Below are 26195 nucleotides of genomic sequence, written 5' to 3'. Positions count from 1 at the left end.
AAATTTGATTATACCAATATCTAAAATCTTATATAGATTGACAACACAAGGTTCACCTTACTAGATTTATTATGAAAAACATATTTACAATATACAACTCTTTTCGTGTCCATGTTTTTATAGATTAATATTTGTGATGGGATGAATGCAAGCTTTAACGTACAAAATAGTATATGTACCTCACCAAATTGTAGCCGTTTTGGCCATGTGGTAAACACAAGAAATTGAGAAGACACTTTGCTTCCGTCTGCCGTCAATTTCTCCTTATTTTTTCTTCTCTCGAGTAGTACCACTACAGTTGTCATCGTCCAGCTCTGACTGGGAAGCCTCCAAATATTCATTTATTTTCTTGTGCCCTGTCTGATAGCACCATTAATTTCTGGATTTTTTTACTGCTATAAAAAGAGATATTCTCATTTTTAACCGGCCATTAAAGCTGCCTATAGTAGTTTCCAGCCAGGGGGAGGGAGTGGCTGTGGCTTTATTTACTCCTCAAGAATCGTTCATCTCTGCTGACCTCCCTCGTCGTCCTCCACTCCGCTCTCCAACGCCACGGACGCGTCCCAATTAAACCCTACTCTCTCTCTCTCGTTATTTCCGCCTGCCTCCCGCAGAAAAAATCAGACAGAATAAGCGGAGGGGAAGGGAGAGGAAGAAGGAAACAAAAGACGAATTCTCTGGGGGTGAATATGGAGGTGGCGGCCGAGTGCGCCGGCGGCGCGAGGGTCAAGAAGGAGGCGGACCTCTTCCTCGTCGACGACCTCCTGGACCTGCCGTGCGACGAGGAGGAGGAGGTGCAGGAGGCGGTGGTGGAAGAGGGGGAGGGGGAGGGTGGTAAGGCGGGGGTTTGTGGCTCCGGCGCCGGCGGTGAGGAGGGTGCCGCGGGGAACGCGTCCAACGACTCGTCGACTGTGACGGTACTGGATAGCTGCAGCAACTCCCTCTCCGGTCTCGCCGACGGGGACTTCTCCGGCGGGCTTGTCGAGCCGGTAAATTCCTCGCCTCTCGTCCTGAACGTCGTGTATTTTTGCATGAATTCCGGCGAATTGCTCGAATTTTTCCGCGCTTTCTTTGAAGAACGGTTACGATAATCCGTCCAACTATCACCGGCACCCATTAAAGTTCTCCTTGAATGGAGGAAACGTCCCGTGAATAGTAACTGATGGAGCCTGCCGCCAAAAATAGCAGCATCCTAAACGCCCCCCACACTCTATCTGCAGTCTGCAGACCGCCGAAAATAGTTCGGCACTGATTCATTGAGCCATTGCTGACTGGTTTCTTGCTCTGAATCTCTGCGCAGTACGACCAATTGGCGGAGCTGGAATGGCTGTCCAACTACATGGGCGAGGACAACTTCCCCACGGAGGACCTCAAGAAACTGCAGCTCATCACCGGCATCCCGCCGGCCTCCTCCTCCGCCGCCGCCACGGCGTCCGTTCCCGCTCCCGCGGCCGCCGCGGCGCCGCCCGCCGGCGGCGTGCTGCCACCGGAGGCGCCCGTGCCAGGCAAGGCGCGCAGCAAGCGCTCCCGCATCGCGCCATGCAGCTGGGCCTCCCGCCTGCTCGTGCTCCCGCCCCCTCCCGCGTCGCCGCCGTCCCCGGCGTCCGCGGCCATCTCGCCGTCCGAGTCCGGCACCGCGGCGCCGGCGTTCCCGGCCAAGAAACCGTCGAAGCCCGCCAAGAAGAAGGAACTGCTGACAACCCCGGCGCCGAACGCCGCCGCCGCCGCCGCCGCGGCGGCTGCGTCGGCCGGGGAGGGGAGGAGGTGCCTGCACTGCGAGACCGACAAGACGCCGCAGTGGAGGACGGGGCCCCTGGGCCCCAAGACGCTGTGCAACGCGTGCGGCGTCCGGTACAAGTCCGGGCGCCTCGTGCCGGAGTACCGCCCGGCGGCGAGCCCGACCTTCGTGGTGTCGAAGCACTCCAACTCCCACCGCAAGGTGCTCGAGCTGCGCCGCCAGAAGGAGGCGCACCTGCACCCGCACCACCAGTACCAGCCGCAGCCGCAGGCGATGGGGCACGTGGGCGCCGGGGCCGCCGGCGGCCTAATGCACGCGCCCAGCCCGCTGCTGTTCGACGGGCCAACGGGGCCACTCATCGGCGACGACTTCTTGATCCACAACCGCATAGGGCCGGACTTCCGTCAGCTCATCTAGGACGTCGTCGCCTTTGCTTTGCGCTAGAGTTGATCCAATAGCCCAGGAATAATGCAGCAAAACCAGAAACTGATCTTTTCTAGGAGGTTTTTCTCCAGGTTTTAATTATCTGCCAGTCCTTTTTGGAACCCTTAATTTTGTTTCTCTCTCCATTTCTCAGCTTTTTTTTTGAGCTTTTTTAGACTCTTCTCGGATTTTGAGTTCCTGACCCCTTAGAAAATAATTCTAGGGAGTTGATTTCTTAGCCTCCTTTTTTCCCCCCCTTTCTCTCTCTTTCGTAGCATCTTTTGATTTGTATAATGCAGAGCTCCTAGAGGAAGAGTAAACAAGCAGTTTTAAGTTCAAACTCCAAAGCTATAGTTTATGTGAATCCCAATCTTGTCTGCATTTCGGCGAGCAAGATGATTCGCTCGCACCGGTGAACCGGTCGGTGGCATATGTATGATAAGGTGCGCACAAACTGTCACAATTCACAATTGTGGTGTGTGCAGCCGAACCAAAGTACTCACTGGCCAGGGTGAAAAAGGGTGCACATGATCATCAGAATCTTGCAGAACACAGATCGAACGCATCTCCTGCTGAATGGTCAAGCTCTTCCCTTTGCTGGCATGTCGCTGGGGCCCACACGTCAGCCCCAGTTGCGTACGCGGTGAAAGAAGCATTCCAGTACATGTAGCAGTGGGGCGATTGTTCATGTGGGGTTGGGTTTGGTTGCAGCAGGCCAGAACATTCAGCATAGGATCCAATTCCAACCACCTCGCTGTAAAAAGTTTTGGTCGGGCTCCGTTGGATTGATCCTCCTCGTTCGGCCCCATTTTTGGGGTGATCGAGCGACCGGTGGCGGTACGTACCTGACCACCGAAAGCTTCGAATTATCTATTGGATGGTTGCCAGTTACATTTGCAGCTATATACCACTCGATGCGGTGACGACGATGCGCTCTATCTACCTGCTTTGCCAAAGGCCTGACACCTGTGCGCAGAGCGCCCACCGGTAAATGTCACATGGCCGTGACAAAGAGCCAGCGGCCAAGGACATGCATGTCCTGACGCCGAGGGATCGACGTCCGATAGATTTCGCCTGAAGCAAAGGCCCTCTCATCAGCCATCGACTACTGCTTTTATGGTGAGAATTTGCTTTGCTCAGTTCGAGACAAAATACAAGCAGGACGGGCAGGCAGGCAGGCAGAGACCGGAGTTATCTTCATAGACACACTTCGAGTCACGTACCACTGCTAGCGCTACTCATGTACAGTTCATCTTGCTGCGTTCGTGACGAGGGAGTAGTTCGCAGCAGAGATGGTCTGCCTGACACGGAATGATTGTACGTACACCCGGTACGCGTTAGGGAAAAAACGCTAGCTCCTTATCGTACAAGCGAAGAAGCCCTGGCGAGTGTGTCCTGGGTATGCCTTCATGCCAGCTACTAACTTCATTCTCAGGACAGTTGTGAGGATGCTACCATTGTATGGCATACACGCAGCAAGATCGGTTTCAGGAAACTGATCATGATGGTGGGTACTAACTCAATGACCAAAAGCGCGGAGCGGAGAGATTTCAGCAGTTGCCTGCCACCATTTATTCAGGGGGTTCGGAATTCAGATATATAGTTGGACGAAGTGTTGACGAAGTTGCTGCAACAAGTAGTATGCGTGATGATGCCATGTGATTTTCGGATGCCCATCGTTGCCATGCATGTACGATATGATATGATAGATAGCTGTGTGCAGCGAGCAGGTCATGGAGATAGATAGCCCAAATTCAGTCAGCAGTGTTGGTGGGGGAACACCACGGCCGGATTTCTCGTTCCAGCAATGGATCTGGGAGGATGGCTGATGTGACGGACACCGGACGTTTCGTCAGACAGCGGCGAAGAAAGATCGTCTTCGAGCCTTTAATTCTGCGAAGCGGAAGCCACCGGCACGGGCGCTGCCGGAACGGGGGGGCCTCACATGCACGGGCAGCCGCGCGCGGACGTGCCGTGGCGCCCTTGGCTTCGGGAGACGGCGGCAGGTCGGCAGCTAGCGGCCGGAACGCGACGACGCAAGCCAAGCGGCCGCGTCCCGCTGTTTGTTTGGCCTCGCCGACTTTTGGCAGCCCGGCTCAGAGGCAAGGTGGCGGCAACGCAGCAGAGCTTGGAAAAGAGTCCGGCGACCCTGAGCACGTGCGGGCACGTGACGACGACGTGGACGGTGGGGCCAGTGGAAGCACCCTGCCGCACCGCACCCGCATTGCCCAGGGCGAGAACCCCATGAGCGACGCACGCGACCAGCGCCGCCTAGCAGCTAGTAGCAGCTAGCAGGGGACGGGGACGAGGACGAGGCGAGTTGCAGCCCAGGCGTCCGTCCTCCCTCGGCGTCGCGGCGGCAGCTTTCCCGTGCCGCGCGCGTCCGTGACGCGCCTTTAACCGTGTCCCGTGCCAGCGTATCGTATGATTCGTATCCAGGACAGCAGCGATGCGTTCACTGAACCGAGAATGTCCTGCTGCCCCTGAATTCATCTGCTACTTCAGGGTCTGGGAGTAGGAAACCGAACAAAGCCTGAAAACCGGGCAAGCTCCCAGCGGTTTCATGAGCTTGATGAGGTATCGATCAGTTCGTCGTGATTTTCAATAGCGGAATCGGTTTCCGCTGTTTTTTTTACGGAGACGAGCAGGAAAGCGTTTCTGTTGCAAATATGCAAAATTTCAGCTCATATTTTGATTCTTAAGTCTTTGCGTTCAAGAAGGGACTACAGGCCCACGTAATATTTCTTCCTCTCTCCTCCTCCTCTCTCTCTGGTGCTTTCGGCCCATGAGAAAAGGCCCGTTATCGAATTATCCTGGTGGTTTTGTCTGTGTCCTGTGAAGGACTGAAGGGTGAAGAAAGCAAGACATTTTACTGACAGCGGTTTTTTTCTACCGTAGAGTCGTAGCATCATTGTAGGTGGGCGAAACAGAACATATCTCATGACACTCCAAATAAAGTGAAAAAAAGTGAGCGCAAAGAGGATTACATTTGTCACAGATACATCTCGTGAGTCTTTCCCTTTACTTTTATTACGAATTGTATGCTGATATAAGAATTGGTTGTGTGTCCACACATGTAGTATAGTGACGGGTATTTATGACATAGGTACCTGAAAAATTTATATCTCATCATGAGTGTATCTCATTAGTATGACGTGCCACATTTTAATCGAAACCACATCATCTTACCCGTGTGGAATATAGAGTTGGCTCACTTTTATCTTGACAATTTGGTTCAACTTAATCTTGAACTTTTTTCTCATACTCTATGTAACTAGTAGGGGTCTAGGACAACTACTTTTAGGACCATCGAGATCTTGCCCACCTTTTTCTCATGCTTCCTGTAGCTACTAGGACTATGGAAATACCATGGGCGGTATGCAAGAAGGATTGTATGCTTTATCAAAAGTGGTTTTGCTTTCACTTATGTACGTTTGTATGTTTCCGTGACAACATTTTGATTATTCCGCTCACAACTTTGTTATAATCTTATTATCTTGCACATAATTAAGTCCAAATCACAATAATTAGTAGGGTCTTAGATCATGAGACACGACAATTGAACAAAAGTCGAAGGCTCTCGATGCTAGAAATATGTTCAAATATTCAGACACAATTACGAAAATTGCACGACAATATCTGCATTTTAAAGTAGGGATATGTACTATATATGCAGCTACTGTAGTCAAGCGGTAACTGCTGTTTACGCCATTAAAGGAATTGCAAAGCTGTTGGTGAAGTAATGGACTGATCACCTATATGTTTTCTGTACACATTGCTGGCCGTCTAGTTTCTACTCCCTCCGTTTCAAATTATAGGTCGTTTTATCTTTTCTAGGTTCATAGATATTATTATGCATCTAGATATACATTATATCTAAGTGTATAGTAAAAACTATACACCTAGAAAAGCCAAAACGACCTATAATTTGGAACGGAAGGAGTACCAACTATTGGTTTCCATTGCTGTTGTCAAGACCAGTCCTGCCTCACAATTTTTCTAGCAGCTTAAATTTGTTACAGAAACGTTAAATTGGAATGCTATGCATGTGCAGTGCTACATGCAACGTCTCTTTAAACTCTTTCTTTTTTTTGTTTCCCAACCACATTGAGGAGTGCTTCGTAGACAGAGAGCATCAGCGACTTCTTGTATTTCCCTTCAATTTTTCTTCTCCATATTATTGAGGAGTGCTGTACATCTTCTCTAACAGCTATGCAAAGGTAAGAACACACGTTCACATGCAAGATAGCTGTTTAACCACCTCAAAACTTCCGTAAATATTTATAGAAGTACCAGGCATTTTCCTAAGGTATGCCTAAGACGTATTTTTGCCAGCTTAAAAGGATTCAAATCGAGTCTGAGTAATCTTCCCGTTGGAAATCACAATTAGTCATTTGAGTCCTGAGTTTAATCTGGCAAAATGAAAATGCTATAGTGAAAATTTGAGTCAGGGTATTAAATTGAGCAGGCCAGCAGGGTGTTACAAGTAAAATAATGTAGCTAGGGATGGATGTAAAACATACTTCCTCCGTTTAAAAATGTAGATCGTTTTGGTTTTTCTACGTACATATATTTTGTTATGTATCTAGACATAAACTTATATTTATGTGTATAGCAAAATTTATGTATTAGAAAAGCTAAAACAACATACATTTTAAAACGGATGGAGTAGCTAGGGATGTGAAAAACATTAAGTGGGCAGGACTATGAGGAGTACCAAATCTTTCCTTTAAAAGAAGTGTTATGACGTACGATCACGCCAAACAAACTTAGTAACTATGATATGGAAGGTGCTCCGGCACTCGTGCATGTACTGATGTACAGCTAGCTCGCCTCCCGTGTGCTCGGTTTTCCTCGTGTTTTTCTCATTTCTCATGCATTGTCGCCATGTGATTCCCAAGGACGGATGTTGTTTGAGGCTGTAGATGTGTATGCCTTCCCTGTTGCTCTTTGCTGCATAGCGTGATCTGCATAAAACAAGCACCCATGCATGCATGCATGACGGTTGCACCACGGCCAGGAAAGAATCATCATCGAGCATCACCTGCTACTGTAGTTTACCAATTGCAGGAGACGGTAACAGCGCAGGAGCTTCAGAGCTCCACTTGATCGGGGTCGCTAGCTCCGACGCTCACCTCCTCCTCCTGTCTACTAACTCCTGCCTCTGCCTGACCTATTCGGGCATCGTAGCCTCGTAGGTCACTAGGTCAGTGGTCACCCTGGCCGGGCGAAAGCTTCGTCTCGGCTAGCAGGCACAGTAGCACAGATGAGCGAGGACGACAGAGTGATCAGAAAAGGAAAAGGAAAAGGAACGGGACAGGGAAAATGTGCTCATCGTCCTGCGGGGAGATGAGGTTAGGCGATGGAGCTCTGTCATGGCAAGAGACCCCGCCGCCGATGCGCATCCCGTGAGGCGCTCTCAGTCACAGGCGCGAGATTATCTCGACAACCCTCGCTGCGGTGCTGCTCGATCCACGCATCCGCCATGCCTGCAAATGGCAAAGATTAATAAGCACACCTTATGACCTCACGATTCTCACCTCGTAACCTCACGATTAAGAGCGTGGGCTCTGCGGATTAATCAGCAAAAACCGGAGGTAAATGATGGGCAGAAAGAAAGACAGGGGAATGGGGTTTAGCCTGAGGCTTACTCCACTAAACAGTGGCCCGCAACCGACGAGACAGAGATTGAGGCAAGCAGGTTCCAAGTGTTCGCCGCTAGATGCTATCGCTAGCTGATCAGTCCGAGCTCGATCGATCGAAAAGATCTAGCACACCGTGGCCACCGTGCACTTTTCTCTCTCTCTCTCTCTGACGACGGCGACGACGACGAACAGAGAGCAGAGAGAGAGGGAGATAGCTAGCCAGGGTGAACAGGATATTTTGATCCCGTGGAAAAGAGACGTACGCTTTTCGGGTAACAATTGCCTGGCCCAAGTTGCTCGAGATCGCCAGGAGACGGAGAGGGTTCGTCCTCCATCCCCCTTTTGCGCCGCACGCGCCCGCGCCCGCGCCGCGCACAGGGTTTTCCGCTTTCCAGGGGATGGATCTGCCTGCGATGCTGTGGGCGGGGGCCAACCCCTACCGCCGGCGCCGCGCCTATAAATAGGGCCCCCCGGGCAGGTCGTCGCCAACCACAGCCAGCCGGCCAGCAGCCCGTGCGCGCGACAGTGCAAGTGATCGACGAGTGACCGGCCACCCGTGTGCAGAGCGAGGTGACTGATCGGCCAGGCTAACCAACTACCTCGCGGTAGCTAGCAGCCTAGCAGGCCGCCGTGTAACAGTTGTTGGTTAGAGAAGCTTCGAGAGATCGATCGAGTCCGTAATGCCGTGGCGCCTAGCTAGGCAGACCGAGACCCCTACGGTAACGATCGCTGCTCTTCACCTGCCGCTCGAGGCTCGACCGATCTGGAATCGATGTGAATATAATAATGATTTGCACGTACGTACTGACCTGGGGACGTGGTGCTTTTGCTTCTTCGCAGGGCGGTGACCCGGCGGCGGACGGCGGCGCGGAGGCGCGGAGCGTGCGGTGCGAGTGCTGCGGGATGGCGGAGGAGTGCACGCCCACGTACATCGGGCGCGTCCGGGAGCGGTTCCAGGGGAAGTGGGTGTGCGGGCTGTGCGCCGAGGCCGTCAAGGAGCGGCAGGCGCGGGAGCCGGCGCTCACCGTGGCCCGCGCCGTGGAGGCGCACGCCGCCATGTGCGAGCGCTTCAACTCCACCGTCCGCCTCAACCCCAAGCTGTCCCTCGCCAGCTCCATGCGCGACATCGCGCGCAAGAGCGGCCAGCGCCGGAGGAGGAGCAGCATCAGCGGCGCCACCGCCGCCGCCGCCGCGGTCCCGCCGCCGCTGTCCGCATGCGGCGGCGACAACAAGCTGGCCCGCGCCGCCAGCTGCGCCCTGCCCTACGTCTGACGACACAGGGGCACGACGACGAGCGCGTGCCCGCTCGCTCCGCCCTCCCCACCCCCCTGTTGTGCTTGCTTGCCGTGATATATATACTGGCACGCAACATGCACGACGTATACGTAGTGTATGTGTGTAGGCCATGCATGTAGTAGCTGGTAAGTAGCTGTGGTAGCAACTGGTGTTGCGTGTTCTGTTGCTTTGAGAGGTCTTTATACATAGCGTACGTATGTATATATAGGTTCATCGAGATATTTATATCAAGATTGCTATAGCTAAGAAAAGCACATTTCTTGGAACGATTCCAAGAAACCGAAGCTTATGCTTGTTGCAAGCACAACCAAAAACTCGAAGAAAAAGGTAATTTGGCTTTTCATGAAAGAGCCTAAGAGAAGGGCGTAGTGAAATCACTAACACGACTAGATGTTCGATTAATGAGTTAGGTGGTTGTTAGGAAAGTTTCATCCTAAAATTTTAAAGCCATGGATGCTTGAGCTAACAAGGAGAGACCAACTTCAACAATATGCCTATGTTTGCGTTCAGCCGAGCCGTTTTGTTGATGAGCATGAGGACAAGATACATGATGAATAATGCCAATTTCATTAAAAAAGGAATTGAGCTTTTGATATTCTCCACCCTAGTCAGATTGAACAACACGAACTTTTTTATCAAAGAGACGCTCAACATATTGCTGAAAATTGCGAAAAACTTGAAACACTTCGGAGCGATTCTTGAGCAAATATATCCATGTAAACTTACTAAAATCATGAATAAAGCTTAAATAGTATTGATAATGACCAACTGATTTAGGAGCAGAGCTCCAAACATCCGAAAAGATTAACTCTAAAGGAGAAGAAGTACTATCAGACTGGGGACAATGTAATTGGTGACTCTTAGCTTGTTGGCAAGCATCACAAACTAAAGGACTCGATTCACTACTAAACGACAAGTTGTTGTCACGAAGCACACGATTGACTATGACAGAAGAAGGATGTCCTAAACGATGATGCCACAGGGATGTCGTAGGCTTGACAGCGTGATGAACCTCGGAAGAGAACTGCGTCATAAGATAAAGGCCATCTTGACATCTATCGTCAAGAAGAGGGGTCTTTGTGTTTAGATCCTTAACATAGAAAAAGGTAGGATGAAATTCAATAAAAACATTATTGTCCTTAGTAAACTTATGAACCAAGTCAAAATTAAACTTATGAACCGAGGCAAGATTTTTTTAGCAGATGGAACATGTAGCACATTATTGAAAGAAAAATCACGTTTGCAGGTATGAATAATGGATTTACCAATATGATAGCACATTATTGAAAGAAAAATCACGTTTGCGGGTATGAATAATGGATTTACCAATATGATAGAACATTATTGAAAGAAAAATCACGTTTGCGGGTATGAATAATGGATTTACCAATATGATTAATACCCACACCTTTGCCATTAGCAGCATGGATCTGATCTTGACTAGTGGACTTTGTCTTTGTTGTGAGATTATCTAACGCACTTGTGATATGATCAGTAGAACTAGAGTCCATATATCAATTTGTATCAACTCTGTAGGAGGGCATAGCTGAAGAAGCAGGCTTCTGTGTATTGGATCGTGGAGGTCTTCCTCCATTGTTATTGGGTGGAACAAACTTGCGGTTGAACCTATACCAACAATTTAAAACAATATGACCTATACAGTCACATAATTGGCAGATTAGCACTTCATCTTGATCATCAAAACTAGGAGTTGTAGCATCCTCGGCCTCCATTATGGAATCCATGTCCCTGAGCAGAACCACGGCCACCAGTGCTAGAACCACAGCCGCAACCTCAGCCACATTCACGAGCAGTAGCATTGGCAGATGAATAAAAGTGCCCTCCATCGTTAGCTTGTTAACCGAGCTTCATAGGACAGAAATTGACCATAGAGATAACTCAGAGATAGATTGTCCTTCACAGACATGGCGGAGATAAAAGGATTATAATATGGACCAAGTCCATTGAGGATATTGCCAATCACGTCATCATCATCAGATTTCTTCCCAGCTGCAGCCAACTCATCAGCTAGGCTTTTCATCTTAGAGTAATAAGCCGAAGCAGTGCTGTCCCCCTTATTTTCTCTAGATAATTGAGCATGAAGTTGCAAGATTCGTGATTTGGATTGAGATGAAAACATATTGCCACCGCCTTCCATACTTCAGATGCATGTTCCAGCGATGATACTTGAACAAAGATTTCCTTGGTCATAGATGAGAGGAGATAGGACAGTACTTGTTGATCCTGCACGATCCACTTGCCGTAGGCAGGGTTCTCCACTTCTTCTGACGATTTGTCGGCCTTCTCCACTCGCAACGTCGGCGTCGGCATAACGTAGGACCCATCTAGGAGACCAACAAGTTGAGCACCTCGGACGGCAGGAAGGACCTGGGCTCGCCATACCAGGAAGTTTTCCCGAGTAAGCTTCTTGGACACCGGAATTGAAAAGGAGATTGAAACCGAAGAACTCATTGAGGCCATGGGCGTCGTCGAGAAAAAAAGGACTGCTATTTCGCAACTAGATGATTCTCTAGGAGGAGTAGGCACTTGGTACCATGTGAGATTGGTTGAGACGGCTTAGTCATAAGGCAGCCGATACATATCACTATATAGTGCCAGTACTTGAGGGATTGGTACAAGACCAAGGTGTACATGATCAGAACTCTAAATCGGACTAGAACACGAGTAGTAACAGAAACCAAATCTAATACATATTGCATTTCTACATAGCTAGCACGGGCGTAGTATATCTATACTATAAAGATAAAAAATAATTGAAAACCTTTGTCACTCAGATTGGATCCAACGTACCCCTCACACCGGACCAATTGTCAGGCCTCGAGAAGTAGGAGGGGGTGCAGACCCATGAAAACCGGGAGTTAGAAAATGTTTCTGCCGTTTTGCACCGTTTTTTCTCACCGCGATTGCAGCTTACCCGCCTGGGTACCCAGGCTTGCAGCACCTGAAAAATTGTTGTTAGCCGATTCCCCTCGCCTCCTTCCATCGCCCCCTTTCCACGTCTACATGGTGCCGTCTTCCCGTCCTCACTCCTCCTGTCCGCGCTCGCATCCTCTCGGATCCTGTCACACCTTGGAATTTTTTAATTTCTGGATGTGATTTGAAAAACCATTAAACAATAATTTTCTCATGACTTTAAAATTTTTCCAACATTTATTTTCTTGACAGGAAATGTAGTATAGGAAAAACAATTGAGTGTTTTTTTGAAATAAATATAATGATTCTGTGTGTGTTACATTCATGCCGATGCATCTTGGTGTTTCATGAGTGCAAAAGTTTCAAAAATGCGTTCAAATGATGCTGAGTTCTAGGCGTACGCAACTCCCAGTTGATTGCCTGTGAAGTGTGAAGCCTCTGTTTGCAGGATTAAGCTGTATATCTCTTATAGACTCGTAAGTCATAATTTATATTCTTTTACGTGATATTATTACTGTTATTCACTGATAATATCACTATATGTATAAAACTATATCCTGGTATACATATAGGTTGCACTTGTTTTGTTTTAAAATCAAGCGTGACATATTCTCAGCGGAGCGCGAGTTCGCAGAGCTGCCGGCGGGGGTGGAAGTGGAGGCGCGGGAGCTGTAGAAGTGGCAGCCGTGATGCATGCTCTCGCTCTCTTGAGTATCACCTTTGCTCGACGCAATTACTCGGTTGTGCGGCCAGCCCTGGATCGAGCGCCGACTGCCGCAGCCGCAAGTCCGACGTCTTCGACGGCGCCTGGCTGCTGGGGCCGCCCTGGATCGAGCGCGGTGTGTGGACTACCGCGGCCACAAGTTTGATGGCATCTGGCTCTCCGCCTCTCCGTAGTGGAGATCCTCCGCAAATGCTCCGCCGAGCTGTGGTCGAATACATCATCTTCTCATGCGACAACACCAGTTGAGGCATTGGTTTCCTGAGATTTAATCCTCCCACGCTCTGCCAAGGACTTCCGTTGCACCTGCGATGGCGCTGGCCTGCGTGCGTTGTGCCACTGCCCCCACTGCCCGCCCACCCGTGCCTGTGTAGGTCAACGCAGAGAAGGGGCAGCTGCTCGTGACCGTGTCTCCCTATGAGCGCGACGAGCGGGGACGAGGATGCAGCCCGGTGGAATGGTTTGGCGATGACCTGCTTGCTTGCTCTGCTCGTGGAGGAAAACAGAGAGAGGAGATTAGGGAGAAGAAACAGGTTGTGGGTGCTTGCTGATTTGGGAGTACAAAAATATGAATGATTTGGTTCTTCTGGACTCAATATGAAGCCGTCATCCCCCTCACCTTCTGTTGGTGTTTTTCTTTCTAAGAAATTGCAGCTTTGTAGCATTAATTCAGTGGCAATTTGTCGTTAAAGTTTTGATGTTCCTTTGCTTGCCTGTTGAATGTTTGATTGTTCTTTAGTTACTTCATCTTTGATGAAGGGAAGAAGAGGGAGTAACTGCTTGTGGATCGGAGGTGACTCTCTTCTCTTCTATCAAAGAAGAAATTGTTGTTAACTATATCAACAAATATTCTATTGTTTTATTTAACCTTCATTAATATTTCTGAATATTTAAAGCAAAAAATTAGTCAGTTCTCAGATCATCTTTAAACAAACAATGCTCTTACATTATCCTGGACAAGCAGTTATTTTAGTTCAGCGGGAGCACTGAACCTTGTCATGAGGCAGAACAATGCATGGTTGGTTGGTGCCTCCTTCATTAGACACAAATGTGAGATTTTTCCAATTTTCGTTGATTATTGTCCAAGAATTGATGGCAGCTTTTAGTGCTATAACTCAAAGAAAATCTGATGAGACCGCCATCTGCCAGTTTGTATTGGTATCTTTTCTTTGATGGGTCACCGGATTATATTGCAAAGGAGGGCAACAGACGATTGTCGCTCAACGTCAACATACAACAAGGTTGAGAGAGGGGATTACATGAAACATAGGGTTATACGTACCTGGGAAACAATTGCTAATACCAAGAGTGCGCCACTGCAGCATTGGTTGCAAGGAGATGGTAGCGCATAGGAGCGCAGCTTCTTTTGCCGGATTACACACCTTTGCTCCTAATTGTAATAATAAAAATTTGTTGGTTGCAGCTAGAATTTGAAATTATTGGTTGTCAAATTTTTTTATGTCACGTGCGTGTCGCACGTGCATCTATGCTAGTATATTATACGTTGTAGTGGTACGGCTGCATGCCGCCGCCAGATCCCAGAAGGATGCATCAGGAGGTGTTCAGGTTAGCTATAGTAGGTAGCATGCACCCATCCATCCATACTGTTGTGTATATGAACATATATGTTCAGCTTTGGTTCACGTATCTGTGTCTTTGTCGTTCAGCTTTCTGTGTCCCAGGTTGCGTTGACTCCATCGATGTTGTGGTGTACAACCCGCCGGGTTCTGCATACGGCGCCCTTTTCATAGGATGCTGCCTCAGTTGTTGGGCTCGGAACGGCTAATTGGGTCGAGCTACTATTGGGCCAATTTTACTCTCCCAGGGTGAAGATGGTGAATTTGGTGGTCTGGTTATTACTCAGTAATTTAAGCCTCTAAAAAACACTAGACGTGTATATATACGAAATGATACGTAAATTTCAGACTGCAAACTCCTCGCGAAAAAAGTGTCACAAATAAAGGGGAGATAAAGCGTGAACAAACACATCAAAATTTTCACACACAAAGTTACGAGCTCATAGTTAGAATCCAGACAAGGACAAGTTTCAGTTTTAATAGTACTCTCTCTGTTCTAAATTGTAGGTTGTTTTGACAAGTTTCAATTTTAATAGTACTCTCTCTGTTCTAAATTGTAGGTTGCTTTGACATTTCTATAGTGTATATTTATATGACTTAACCTACAATTTGAATTAACCTACAATTTGAAATGGAGAGAGTTTATCTGAACCAGTCCTAGAGTAACGCAAGGTCTCTGCAATTCTATTAACTGGGTCAGATTATTTACACAAACCCTTCTATCTCTTGCATATTGTTAGGCCCGCCATATCACTTTCAGGCTAACAACCAACTCCAGTCGTCGTATGACATTTCAGGGTAACAAAATTAGTTGCCCGGCCAACAACACGATTACACGATCGAGATTAGCGTAGCACTATAGCCGAGTTAGGATCAGCCAAACTTGGCTTATTTTTGGTAATACTAAATGAAGCCATACCTGAATAATCTGCAGTTGATCAGTCAGCACCGGGGCACAAGTCGCCATTATAGGTCTCGATCGAGGTACCCTTGAATGAACAGATTCAGAAATATCTAGCTGAAGCGTACAGAGCCCCCCGAAAAGGGGATCAAAGTGGTCGAAGCATAAACATTTTACATATGCTTGGAGTTGGGGAGATAGGAGTGGTCGTCGTTGCTGCATTTTGTAGAGTTGGTTACGTACAGCTTTCAGCAAGAATCTGAGTTACTGCTTGAATCTTTAACGAACTGTGTGACAGAAACCTCTGACTGTACAAAAATTCGGCAAGAATCTGCTTGAATCCAATTAGTTTGCTTACAGCGAAATAGTAATCAAAATCAAACCTGTAGTGTATAGTTTAAGCCACCATCATTAGGAGCATGTGCTAGGAGCATGCTATTGGTCAATGGTCATTGCTCATCAACTGTTGATTTGATCCGGCCATTGGCTGTGTGGTGGCGCGTTATTAAATTTGGAAAGTGGTATAGAGCTTAGCGCTTAGCGGTAGCTTATGGATCCGTCCAAGGAATTACAGATTACTACAAATCTGTAGCGCATAGAAGCTTTGTATTAGTAATGAACAACGGCTTGAATACTACAGCTCCGATCCATGCTTCTTGGTGGTGAGTCGTGACATAAAAAATGTTAACGTAAAAAAGTGGGTAAATATTACCGTCTCATTGAGATAGGTCTTCAACGGGCAGACGTTGTCATAAGCAGATCTCCAGTTGATGAAGTTCTGATCTTGGAGTAACTTGGCGGCTACGACCGCTTTGATCTCCTCCTCCTTCAGAGTTGACCGCTTCCAGGCACAGATAGGATTTGGCGGCACGGTCTAATTGATTTTTCCATATTTGGGCACCGACAACTGCGGCTCTTTCTTCTTGTCAGAACTTTTCTTCTTCTTGCCCTCGCCCGCTTTGGATGCAGCAGCCTTCCTTCCTATCTTTGATGTCACGAGCGTCTTCAGTCCCATACACTCGGAGGCTGCTTGGTGGGGAGACGGTGGCGCAAGTGTTCGAAGATTGAACAATGGCGGCGGTGCTAGGGCTAATGTATGGAAGTTGGAAAGGCAAATGGCAAGGGTAAAGCAGAAGTGATAACTTCCTCCGTTATTTATAACAGTGGCACGGTAAAAACTGCGCAAATAAAGGGAATTCGATTTAAAGATCCCCAGAATTCAAGACACCTGGCTGGCAATTTCCTTTATTTTGGGAGGAGATAAGATCTCTTTCCAGAGATGGTCACGTTGACTAAAGGTTGACCCTTATACCCACCAAACTAGTCGGCTAAAGGCTCAAGGGGCTGTGTGCCACGTGTCCATCGATAGAAAAAAAATTTCTCCGGATTTTAAGGGAAAAGTGATGCAAATTACAGATTAACGGTCAGCCTGGTTCTTCAATTCAACCTAAGGCTCGGGGGCTACTCCATATGGAGTACAACTTTTGTCGCACTTACATATAAAATTCAAAATTGAAAAATATGAGATTGAGTTAAATGAGGTTTGAGCACATTCTAGCCGCATGACAGTTTTTGGGTATCTTTGAAGATTCAACCAGATGAAGTACTCGAAGAGCACCAAAACTAGTCGTTGAAGACTACAAAAGTGCTCGGAACTGCTGCATTTGACTAAAAAGTACTCGGGAGGTTGTCGTACATACATCTATGGGCCCACTAGAAGGTTTGGACAGTCCTAAATATAGGGCTGGACACCAAGACGCATATGATATGGACATTATGGTGCAAGACGGCGTAGTCTACATGGAAAGATAGGAACTAGTCGAGGATTAGGAAAGCACTCGTTGTAATAAGAGTAGAATTCCTTTAGTCGTATCCAACTAATATTCTGATAACCAACCAACATGTAACTCTGCCCTCGGCAATATAAGGCGAGGCAGGGACCCCCTCCAAAGGAATTCAATGCAACAAACACAGAGAATGTAGGGTATTACGCAATCTAGCGGCCTGAACCTATCTAAATCGTGTGTCTGCATTTACCTTCGAGTTCCTGATCTCAACGAGCTCCACTAACCAAAATATTAACTCGGTCATCCCCTCAATAGGTTGCCGGGTCTAAACAGGCATCGAATTTGATCTAAAAATTGTGTTATTTTATGCTCATATTAATACACATTAAGATAATTTTGATCCCTAAGGATAACTCAATGCCAGATTGTGTGGAGTTGCTTGCGCAGTTCAAAATAACCTTTTTAGTGTGCTCTAGGCATAGCCTTGATTTAGACAATTTTCATGTTTATGGGTATTTTGGTTGTAACAAACTTTCACAAGCATGATTTACTCGAGCTAACTTATCTTTCTTGTTATGGAGACAGATATGTTACGTGCTTGGGCTTCTTTGAGCAATCAAATCCAGATATTCCAAAAATATAGGAAAAGAGAGACAAATACCGAACGCTAATTTCGCCCCTGCCTTTAAATACCTCAACCTCCTGCCCTCTCCTAGCAATCCATCCTGTCACACACAACCATTCCTGGAAGACAAAGGCCAAGATCACCGGGGATCTTTCCAAGACGAGAAAAGAAACAAGGCGAGATCGATGAGCAGCGGCCAGTCGTCGCCGATGGATTCAAGCGGTGGCTCCCCATGTCCTCATGGCGACGGCGCCCGGGCGGTGAGCGCCAAGAAGCTGTGGCGCGCGATGCAAGCCGCCTACCTCGTCGTCGTCAGGAAGCACCAGCCCAAGCTCGCCGCGCTCGGCGTCCACCTGCACCACCTCCTCTCCAGCAGCAGCAGGCGCGACCGCGGCCGCAGCCTCGCCGCGGCGCGGGAGCCGCACCCGGTGCTGACGTACCTGTCGTCGTCGCTGTCGTGCCGGTCCATGGACCCGACCGCCGCGGTGGTGCACCCGTATCCGCGCGGGCGCGGGCGCGGCCACGGCCACGGTCGCCGGCGTGCGTCGTCGTCGAGACCCGCGGCCCCCTCCTTCTCGTGCCGGTCCATGGACCCCGCTGCCGCCGTGTGCCAGTACCAGTACCGCCCCCGCGAGGTCGAGTTCAGCTGCAAGAGCACGCCAATGCACAAGCGCCGGCGCCGCGAGCAGCGCCTCCGCCGCCAGCAGGAGCGCGCCGCCGACCAGGGACGATGCGACCACTCGTCGGAGCCGGAGTACTACCACTACCACGGCTCGGCCGCTGCGGTGACGAGGCTGTTCACGCTGATGGACGTCGAGGAGGCGGCCAAGGCAACGGAGGACCTCGCGGGGTACGACGACGGCGGCGACCTCGACCTCGAACCGACGGTGGCGTGGCCGGCGCTGACGATGGGCCCGGCGCCGCGGCAGGTGCGGATCACGGACTCGCCTTACCTGTTGTGGGACGACGACAGCGAGGAGGGGTGGGGCGCGGTGGACAGGCGCGCCGACGAGTTCATCACGAGCTTCTACGAGCAGCTGCGCACGCAGCAGCCGCAGGGCACGCTCTACTTGACCAGATAGGTTAGGGGGTGAAGAAGCAGATCACGCGGCCTCTAGTCTTTGTGAGTAGTTCATGCATTCGTCAATGCATGGAGATAAGGGTACGTTTTATTCCTAGACGATCGGTCGATCGATCGATGTTGCGAGCTCATGAAACTTTTCCTAGCTGCTTTTTTGACAGCTTGATGTGTGAGTTGCAGTGCTTGATTTTTGTTATATTGAGGCTTGAAAAACAACACTTGCTGAAACTTGTTCGTCATTCGTTCTCAGTTCCTGTCTTGAACTAGGCTATTTTCATTTTACGCGTTCGTAGTTGAGGGCTAAATCTTTGTTAAACTTCATGCGTATTTAGACGATTTCAGTGAGCTAGTAGGGAGCTTGCTGGTAGGTGCTGTGTTGACGTATAACAACTGAACGGTTACAGTACTTGTTTCCAGTGCTGTGTGGAAGAAGATTGAGTCTGTGGTTTGCAGTCTATTTTCGCCTATAAATTTCGATGTTACAGCGGTGACATCAGGGATAGGCAAGTAGGGAGACAGTCGGTGCATGCTTTGAAGCTCCTGATCTTTTCCGAATGAAAGCGTGCTTCGGGATTTTGGGTTAACTGCAACGATACGATCGATGCTGCATTCACCGAGTTGTCAACTTGTCATCGCAAAATTTGCACAGAATTTGTGTCGACTTCGGGGTAATCACGTTCATCTGGGACACATATCCTACTTACCTTATAGTAGTAGACATGATCGCGTGACGCATGCCCCTACCTACCAAGCTAGTGCTATCGTGCTGCACGCCTGCACATATCCTCGCCGATCTGGAGATCGTGCTATACATGGCCCTGTTATCAGTTATCACTTATCCACAGTCCAAAACTACTTGGTCAGATATTACCATGTGCATGGACAGGGATAGTATGGTAACTTCTCTTATGAACGCTACCTTTGGTACGTAGAAGAGAATCATCTTGTTCTATGGGCTGAATGGCCTTTAATTTCAAGATCATACTATAACTGTGGCACGTGTGTTTTCGCTGTAAGGAAATCACTGTCTCGGTAGCGTGTTTTTCGGTCTGTGTAACATGCATGTCTGGTGTCTTTTCGTAAGAAGTTTATACATGGGGTTGCTGTCCCTGATTCGTGACATGTTGAAAGTTCACGGCGTAATGCCCGTGCATTATGAGTTTGCTCCTCCATGAAGACCTGAAGGGCCTGATAGCTGCTTTGAACCATATGCCTTAAGTCTCACAGCTCGAGGAGGCTGCTGGTTTTTCTCAAAAAAGTGCAGAGGTTGAGCCAACCATCTCATTTTCGGACCGCAGATGATGAACATGAACTGACAGCTCGGTAAAACTAAAAACCCCTAGCAGGTCTTTCTGCTAGGCCTATACTCTGCAGTCTCTGTTCTATGCTGTGTATCTACTGACGAAGTTTCCCCAGAAAGCAGATGCGAGTCTCCATGCCCCGAGTTCACAATCTCAGCATGTGCAGTAGCGGTCGCTGACTTCGAAGTTGCTCGCGAGTCCTCGTCCTCTTCTAGGGACCTTTCAGAATTCATTCCGAGCTTATCACCAAGCAGACGATCGCTTTTAACTCTGATGGTTCTGCCGGACCCTACAGTCTCACCTGCACAGAGCAAACGGCAACAGAGACCTTTCCAAGCCAGGGACCACAGCGGGAAGAGTAGAGCCCTCAGCTTCCTCGCCTCTCGCAATTAGTTTGAGCAAATCACTGACCATCATCCCACTGAGAGCGATCTGTCGCGGATCACTGTCGTCGCTGGTTGTCACGAAAGTTCAGGCATTACACCCGACGGAGTAAGAGTTGTAGTTTTCGTAGTATGCCGCGGCCAGAGGTCGTCGTCAGTCACTCCCGGCAGGTACCGTGATAGGCTTGCGCGGAGAAATATCACCGGCCGGAGGAAGAGGAAGAGGAAGAGAAAGAGAAAGAGAAAGAGAAAGAGAAAGAGGAGAGGCGGCCGCCGGACACGGATCGGAGCTTGGCGGCGACGGAACCGCAGCAGCAGGCGTGTGGGAGTAGGATGCCACACTGCGTCGCGCGGCGAGATTTGACGGCCGGCGCGCGACCGAATTTATTTCACAGCGCGCGGGGTGCTAGCTCCACGAATTCCTCCCGCGCGATTGCTTTCTCACCGCGCGATGATGCGGACTCGGGGGCAGCCGGGCAGGGGCGGCCGGCGCGCGCGTCGGGTTCACCGTTTGCTTGCAGGAGCTGGACGGGAATTGATGAGCGGAAAGGGATCGGCACGACGGGGGATGGAGAGGCTAGCCAGCGCGCGCGGAGCGATCAAGCGAGCGGCGGCCGGGTCGGGGGCGGGAGCGCGACCGGAAGGGCCGGCGGGCGGCGGCCCCGTGGCTGTCGCGCGCGTCGCGGTCACGGGCGCGGGGCTCGGCCACAGGCGCCGTAGCGCGGTTTCAGTTGGGAGGCGAAAAGCGAACCGTGAGAAGCGTGCTCCGGCTTGGGTTAGGCGCCGTACGGACGGTATGGAGTTGGTGTGATGATTGGGGGGATCCGAAACGTGATCTCAAGTTCTCAACCATTGATTGGACCAAACCATCTGATGAGGTGAGTGATGTCGATGACGTCGATCGATTCGAGAGACGGCAAAGCGTAGAGTGCAGCGCGGTCCAGTGATATTTCTTTCTTCTCGCTCACAAGTTTGCCCGATCACTAAAGAAAAACACTAAAGTGGCGCAGGTGAGGTCGAGGGCCCTTGCCTCCTGTGGTGTTTCTCACGTCATGTGGAACGGGCCTTTTATTATCGTGCGGCGGTGCAAGAGTGCGTCCTTTTGGATTTGGATACTGTTTCCGAATTCAAAGGCTATTTTTTTAATAATGTAAAGAGTTCAGACTTCATCCCTTTAACAAAAGAAAATCACTCCACATATTATTACACGATCAACACTGTAGCATCACCACATGAGGTTTAAATACAGCATCCAGAATATCAAAAACCAATTCGTAAACTAAACGTCCATCCATGAGAAGAAAAAAAATGAAAAGCTAATGTCTCCGGTGATTGTCATGATCTCCTTTATCTCATCATTGTGTTGCAACAGCGCCCACTGCCGAAGCCAATGCGTTCCCTGAAAAGAACCTGCATAAAAATTTTAGTTGGCATTTATTAAAAATAACATCATTCCTTGTGAGCCAAATTGCCCAAAGCCGCCGCCCCTGTCAATAAGTATGGGTTTGGTTTTTGCCCCACCTATTGTAACCATTGATGGAGTTTAATGGTGGTGCAATTCCATAAATAATATGTACCACGCGCCATAGTAATCTTAGTAATCTAGCGTATGAATACTAAAAAAAGATGATGGGTAGTCTCTTCCGCGCAACAAAAGCTACATTCTTACTACCATTCTAATTTCACTTAGCTAGATTGTTTTTTGTAAGGATTACTCTTTTTCAAGTATCACATAAAGATTTTAATCTTCATAGGTAACTGCTAATCAAAGTTTTTGATGAGAAAAGATTTTTCAAAGGCTATGGTTTAGGTATTTTTCAGCTTTTGGTGTTATGACTTGATGGTGGCATTTGGTGGAAGTTGTTGCTAGTACAGTATAACTTAGGATATCTGCACTTCGACGGTGGTAGATCGTTTGTAGAGTACTCATGCATGTTTTAAATCCTCGTGTTGCAGCGCAATGTTGAATGGGCCCGCGCGCGCCAGCGCGCCCTGTGGCGCGTGACGGGAGGAGTGGGACCCACCGGGCACGTGCTGTTTTTTTCTCTTTTTCTTTTTTTCCTTTTCAATTATTTTTTCAATGCAATTTGTAGTAAGCAAATATTGTTATGCGTATAAATTATATGCATAAGTTGCTTAATAACACTTTTGTAAAAGTTACGAATAACGTTATGTGTATAAGTTGTGTATGTCATGAGATTGTGTTACAAATTTTATCACATAAGTTGTTAGGGAAAAGTTATACGTACAAATCATGTGTATAATACCAAAAATGAAAATCGATGTTATTCTTTTAAAAGTTGTATATAAAAGTTGTACGCATAAGTTCTGCATGTTATTCAAGTTGTGCTAAAAAAATTTCTCGTAAAAAGTTGTTAGTACAAAACTATACGTCAAAGTTATGTGTATAAGTTATAATATTTCAAAAATGAAAAATTGTAGGTTTTTCTTTTTTAAAAAAAAATGAAAAGTTCGGAGAAGGCGGGGGCTATCGGGATTCAACGCGCGCTGGTAAGACAGCGCCGTATTGCGGTAGGTTCTCTTCTTCATCTCTCGGGAACCAGCACAAATACGTTGCCTCGGTCGATCGGTTTTCAGCAAAGTTCTTGTCCCGTATCTTTAATGGCGCGCTTCAAATGTTTTTTTTTTTGAAATATGCGCGCTTCAAATGCTATTCATGTAGTCTTGGATTGGATGGCATGTCGTGCTGGTACAATGTCTTTTTTCTTTCGTGGTTGGTCTAGAAACACTGATGGTGAGTTCTTCAAGATGGTGGTGCTGTGCAACGCAGATTACTTTACAGTAACCAGTCTTCTTCGACAAACAGCATCCCCCTACGCTTACATCTTTTCCGTGTTCCTGAGATGGTGACGGTATAGTCATCCACAGTTCCAGACAGAAACAGAGGCCGCACTCGCTTACTCCTGTCAGTCAGAATCAGACCGGTAGCTTGCGCACGCGCCGCGAGACCAGTGGCTACGGCTGCCTACCTAGTATCCGCCCCAATGCCCCCATCGAACGAATGCGCCAGGTACGCTCCCCATGCGCCCGTCCTTCACGCGTCACGCGCCCGCCGTGAACGGCTCGATGGAGGCGGCGACTTTCCGCTTCGTCTCGCTCCTCGCGTCCTGCCTCCTCGGTCTCTTGCTCTGTCGAGTCACCCTCGCCCTCACGACCATCGTATCTGTTTGATCATGTGTCAGGGGTCACAGTGTTGTAACTGTAGCATATTTCTTGATGAGCTCATGTTGTGCAGCGTCCATGGCGTTGGCGCTTTGGTACTACGGCCCCGTGGAGCTGGCCGTCGGACCGGGGTGCTCGCGGCTCGTGCAGGCCAGCTCGGTCTTCGTGCAGGGCTTCAAGGTGAGCAGAGTATACTGTCTACGGCTCATGCTCCAAGAGGCAGCTGAACACTGAATTTCTGCATTTTCTGAAGAATTCTGAAGGCATCAAGTGTTCAGCGCGTTTGCATTTTGCAGGTCAGTTGTTTGAAGGCAGAGTCACAAGGGAACGATGGTGGGCTGGTGCTCTACGGGCTGGCCGGAGCTCCGCCGCTGGACGTGCCCGCCGAGTGGTCGGAGGCTCGCCGCGTCGTCGTGCCTGCCAACTCTCACAAGGTAATGCCACTAGTACGTGCTTATCGCGCCGGTTACTGTCAGTGTCAGGCAGTGTGTCTATCAGACTGTCAGCTTTTCCTTGTATCGTGCAGGAATGGGCATATTTCCTCAACAAGGGAGCCCAAATTGAAGCTGCTTACAGCGTCAAGTCTGAGACTGACGCGCCTTATCCACTATGCATCACCATTGCACAAGGTAAGGTACCTTCAGGCTTCAGGTATAACAAAACGAGGGATATATGTAATAGATTGACATTTAGGTCCATTTGAAGTTCATCTATCGCAACTGCAAAGATGTGATAGCATGCATCACGCCATCACTTGCTGATAAATTAGTACTCCTACGTAAGATAGCCAACAATAGTCCGTAGGGTAAATCCAGCTAATCCAATATATTACTGCGTTTGGTGCCATTATCTTTTCCTTTCAATATCTAGGTAAGGAAAGGTTTATGCAGTGGACCGAAATCCCATCAGCGCAGAGCAACACACTGTCTTGGGACTCGGTGCAGGGTAAGCACTGTCAAAGTCATAACGACCAACAACTGCTTCAGTGACGTACTAACATTCCGTATCAATGATTTTAGATTGCATAACCACAGAAAATGGAACAATCGAACAGAAAATTGACCTCACTTCCGAGTACTACATTGCCGTCCACAACTTAAACGACCATCAGGACGCAACGGTGAGTGAACTAGTCATCATTAGGTGGAAGCCTGCTGGAGTTCGTACATGATGTGCAACAGCATTGGCTTTTCCTCTGAAGGTCTCTAATCGCCTTATCGGCAGGTGCAGCTGAACATCACAATCAGGACCATGTTCTACAACACCACTGGAGCAGATTACAGGTGCTCGCCGGGCCACGATCTCTGCACCTACAGATTACCATTTCTAGGACAAAATGTCGCCGTCCTGTCGTCCGGCCTGAAAGAGGTAATAAGTAAACCGCACATTCTTGTAATCTTCAGGTTCTTTCATGCTTATCCATTCCACTATGGACCCGAATTCCATGCCCCACTTGAGTTGCACGCACTCATCTCTGACGCACAACCTTTTCTCCAGGGACTGAATTCTGACGCACAGCATGTAGAACTGTCATACGAACCTCGCTGGATAGTGTACATCGTCGGATCAGGTAGTACTGGCCCAGACACCTGCAACATTTTGCAAAACCAATGTTCACACGGCCCACGATTCGGCCAGCTGAATCCATGTCCCGCGCCTTCGCAGCTATCTTGGCCATCGTGCTGCTGCTCCTGCACGAGATACTGGACATGCTGTTCGGCCCCTGCACCGGAGGCCGCCGCGGCGCGGACCGGAGGAGGAGGACGCTGCTGTCGGGGAGCAACGAGGACGACGGCGCGAGCCTGGGCTCGTCCTACGACTCCGTCTCTCACGACGGCAGCGACGGCGCGGAGGAGAGGGGCGAGGGCGGCTGCGTGCTCTGCTGCGACGCCCCCAAGGACTGCTTCTTCCTCCCGTGCGGCCACTCCGCCACCTGCTACGCGTGCGGTGCCAGGTAAAGCTTCTCGGACTTTCGAAGCGCGCAGATGCTGTGATCAAAGAGGAGTGATTAAACGGGGCGAAAGCAATGTCGTTGCAGGATCCTGGAGGGAGATGGCGGCTGCCCGATCTGCCGGAGGAAGATGAAGAAAGTGAAGAGGATCTACGCTGTCTGACCGACCGAACTGCTGTGCAGTAAAAATCAAAAGTAAAAAAACTAACAGCGCCCACCGTGGGGCTCGAACCCACGACCACAAGGTTAAGAGCCTTGCGCTCTACCGACTGAGCTAGACGGGCTTGGATGTTATTAAAATTTGTAGAAGTTACTTAAAATTAAATGGTAATAACTTTGATTAAGACATACGATGAACATTTCCTTTCAGTCACTAAACTGCATTATGTTGCACGTTAAATAATAAATATGTGGTGTATGGTGATAATAAGCCACCTACCTTGCCTAGGCTAAATTTGCATGTGGGATGCTACCAATAGCATTTGTATGTAAGACCGCATGATGTGACAAAAACATGTCAAAGCAACCAAATAACAAGCACGCCTGGTATACAACAAACTGTAATTTTAGCTGCAAATAAAGAGGCTTTTCATTAAATGTAGAAATATATGGGTTTTCCAGATTACGGCCAACGTAAAAAAGGTGGAAA

General features: G+C 48.8%; 4 protein-coding genes, 1 non-coding gene and 1 pseudogene across 6 annotated transcripts; 4 read left to right on the top strand and 2 right to left on the bottom strand.

Annotated features, from left to right (window-relative positions):
- The first annotated feature begins 467 nt into the window (after window positions 1-467).
- LOC117847233 (GATA transcription factor 9) lies at window positions 468-2525 on the top strand. Its single transcript, XM_034728402.2, has 2 exons — window positions 468-989; window positions 1301-2525. The coding sequence occupies exons 1-2, from the start codon at window positions 690-692 to the stop codon at window positions 2153-2155; spliced, it is 1155 nt and encodes a 384-aa protein (XP_034584293.1). The 5' UTR covers window positions 468-689; the 3' UTR covers window positions 2156-2525.
- A 5555-nt stretch (window positions 2526-8080) lies between these two features.
- LOC117850431 (uncharacterized) lies at window positions 8081-9453 on the top strand. Its single transcript, XM_034732258.2, has 2 exons — window positions 8081-8525; window positions 8647-9453. The coding sequence occupies exons 1-2, from the start codon at window positions 8487-8489 to the stop codon at window positions 9076-9078; spliced, it is 471 nt and encodes a 156-aa protein (XP_034588149.1). The 5' UTR covers window positions 8081-8486; the 3' UTR covers window positions 9079-9453.
- A 1523-nt stretch (window positions 9454-10976) lies between these two features.
- LOC117851068 (small nucleolar RNA Z247) lies at window positions 10977-11104 on the bottom strand (annotated as a pseudogene).
- A 6552-nt stretch (window positions 11105-17656) lies between these two features.
- LOC117847785 (uncharacterized) lies at window positions 17657-18967 on the top strand. The gene has a single exon (XM_034729073.2). The coding sequence runs from the start codon at window positions 17833-17835 to the stop codon at window positions 18727-18729; it is 897 nt and encodes a 298-aa protein (XP_034584964.1). The 5' UTR covers window positions 17657-17832; the 3' UTR covers window positions 18730-18967.
- A 4397-nt stretch (window positions 18968-23364) lies between these two features.
- Window positions 23365-25903, top strand: LOC117848628 (E3 ubiquitin-protein ligase APD2). 2 transcript variants are annotated; one of them, XM_072292698.1, is made up of 10 exons: window positions 23365-23551; window positions 23669-23775; window positions 23892-24029; window positions 24122-24229; window positions 24471-24540; window positions 24615-24715; window positions 24826-24963; window positions 25093-25165; window positions 25261-25549; window positions 25634-25903. In XM_072292698.1, the coding sequence occupies exons 1-10, from the start codon at window positions 23455-23457 to the stop codon at window positions 25707-25709; spliced, it is 1197 nt and encodes a 398-aa protein (XP_072148799.1). In that variant the 5' UTR covers window positions 23365-23454; the 3' UTR covers window positions 25710-25903. The 2 variants fall into 2 exon arrangements, with proteins under 2 accessions (XP_072148799.1, XP_072148798.1); XM_072292697.1 differs by having other exon boundaries at window positions 23369-23551; window positions 24820-24963.
- Window positions 25758-25830, bottom strand: TRNAK-CUU (transfer RNA lysine (anticodon CUU)). The gene has a single exon. It is a non-coding gene; the product is annotated as a tRNA-Lys (tRNA).
- Window positions 25904-26195: the final 292 nt, after the last annotated feature.

Source organism: Setaria viridis, chromosome 3, assembly GCF_005286985.2.
Source record: "Setaria viridis chromosome 3, Setaria_viridis_v4.0, whole genome shotgun sequence".
In the NCBI taxonomy this organism is placed as follows: Eukaryota; Viridiplantae; Streptophyta; class Magnoliopsida; order Poales; family Poaceae; genus Setaria; species Setaria viridis.
The sequence above is the reverse complement of the archived record's forward strand: the minus strand, read 5'-3'. Positions and strand labels throughout refer to the sequence as shown.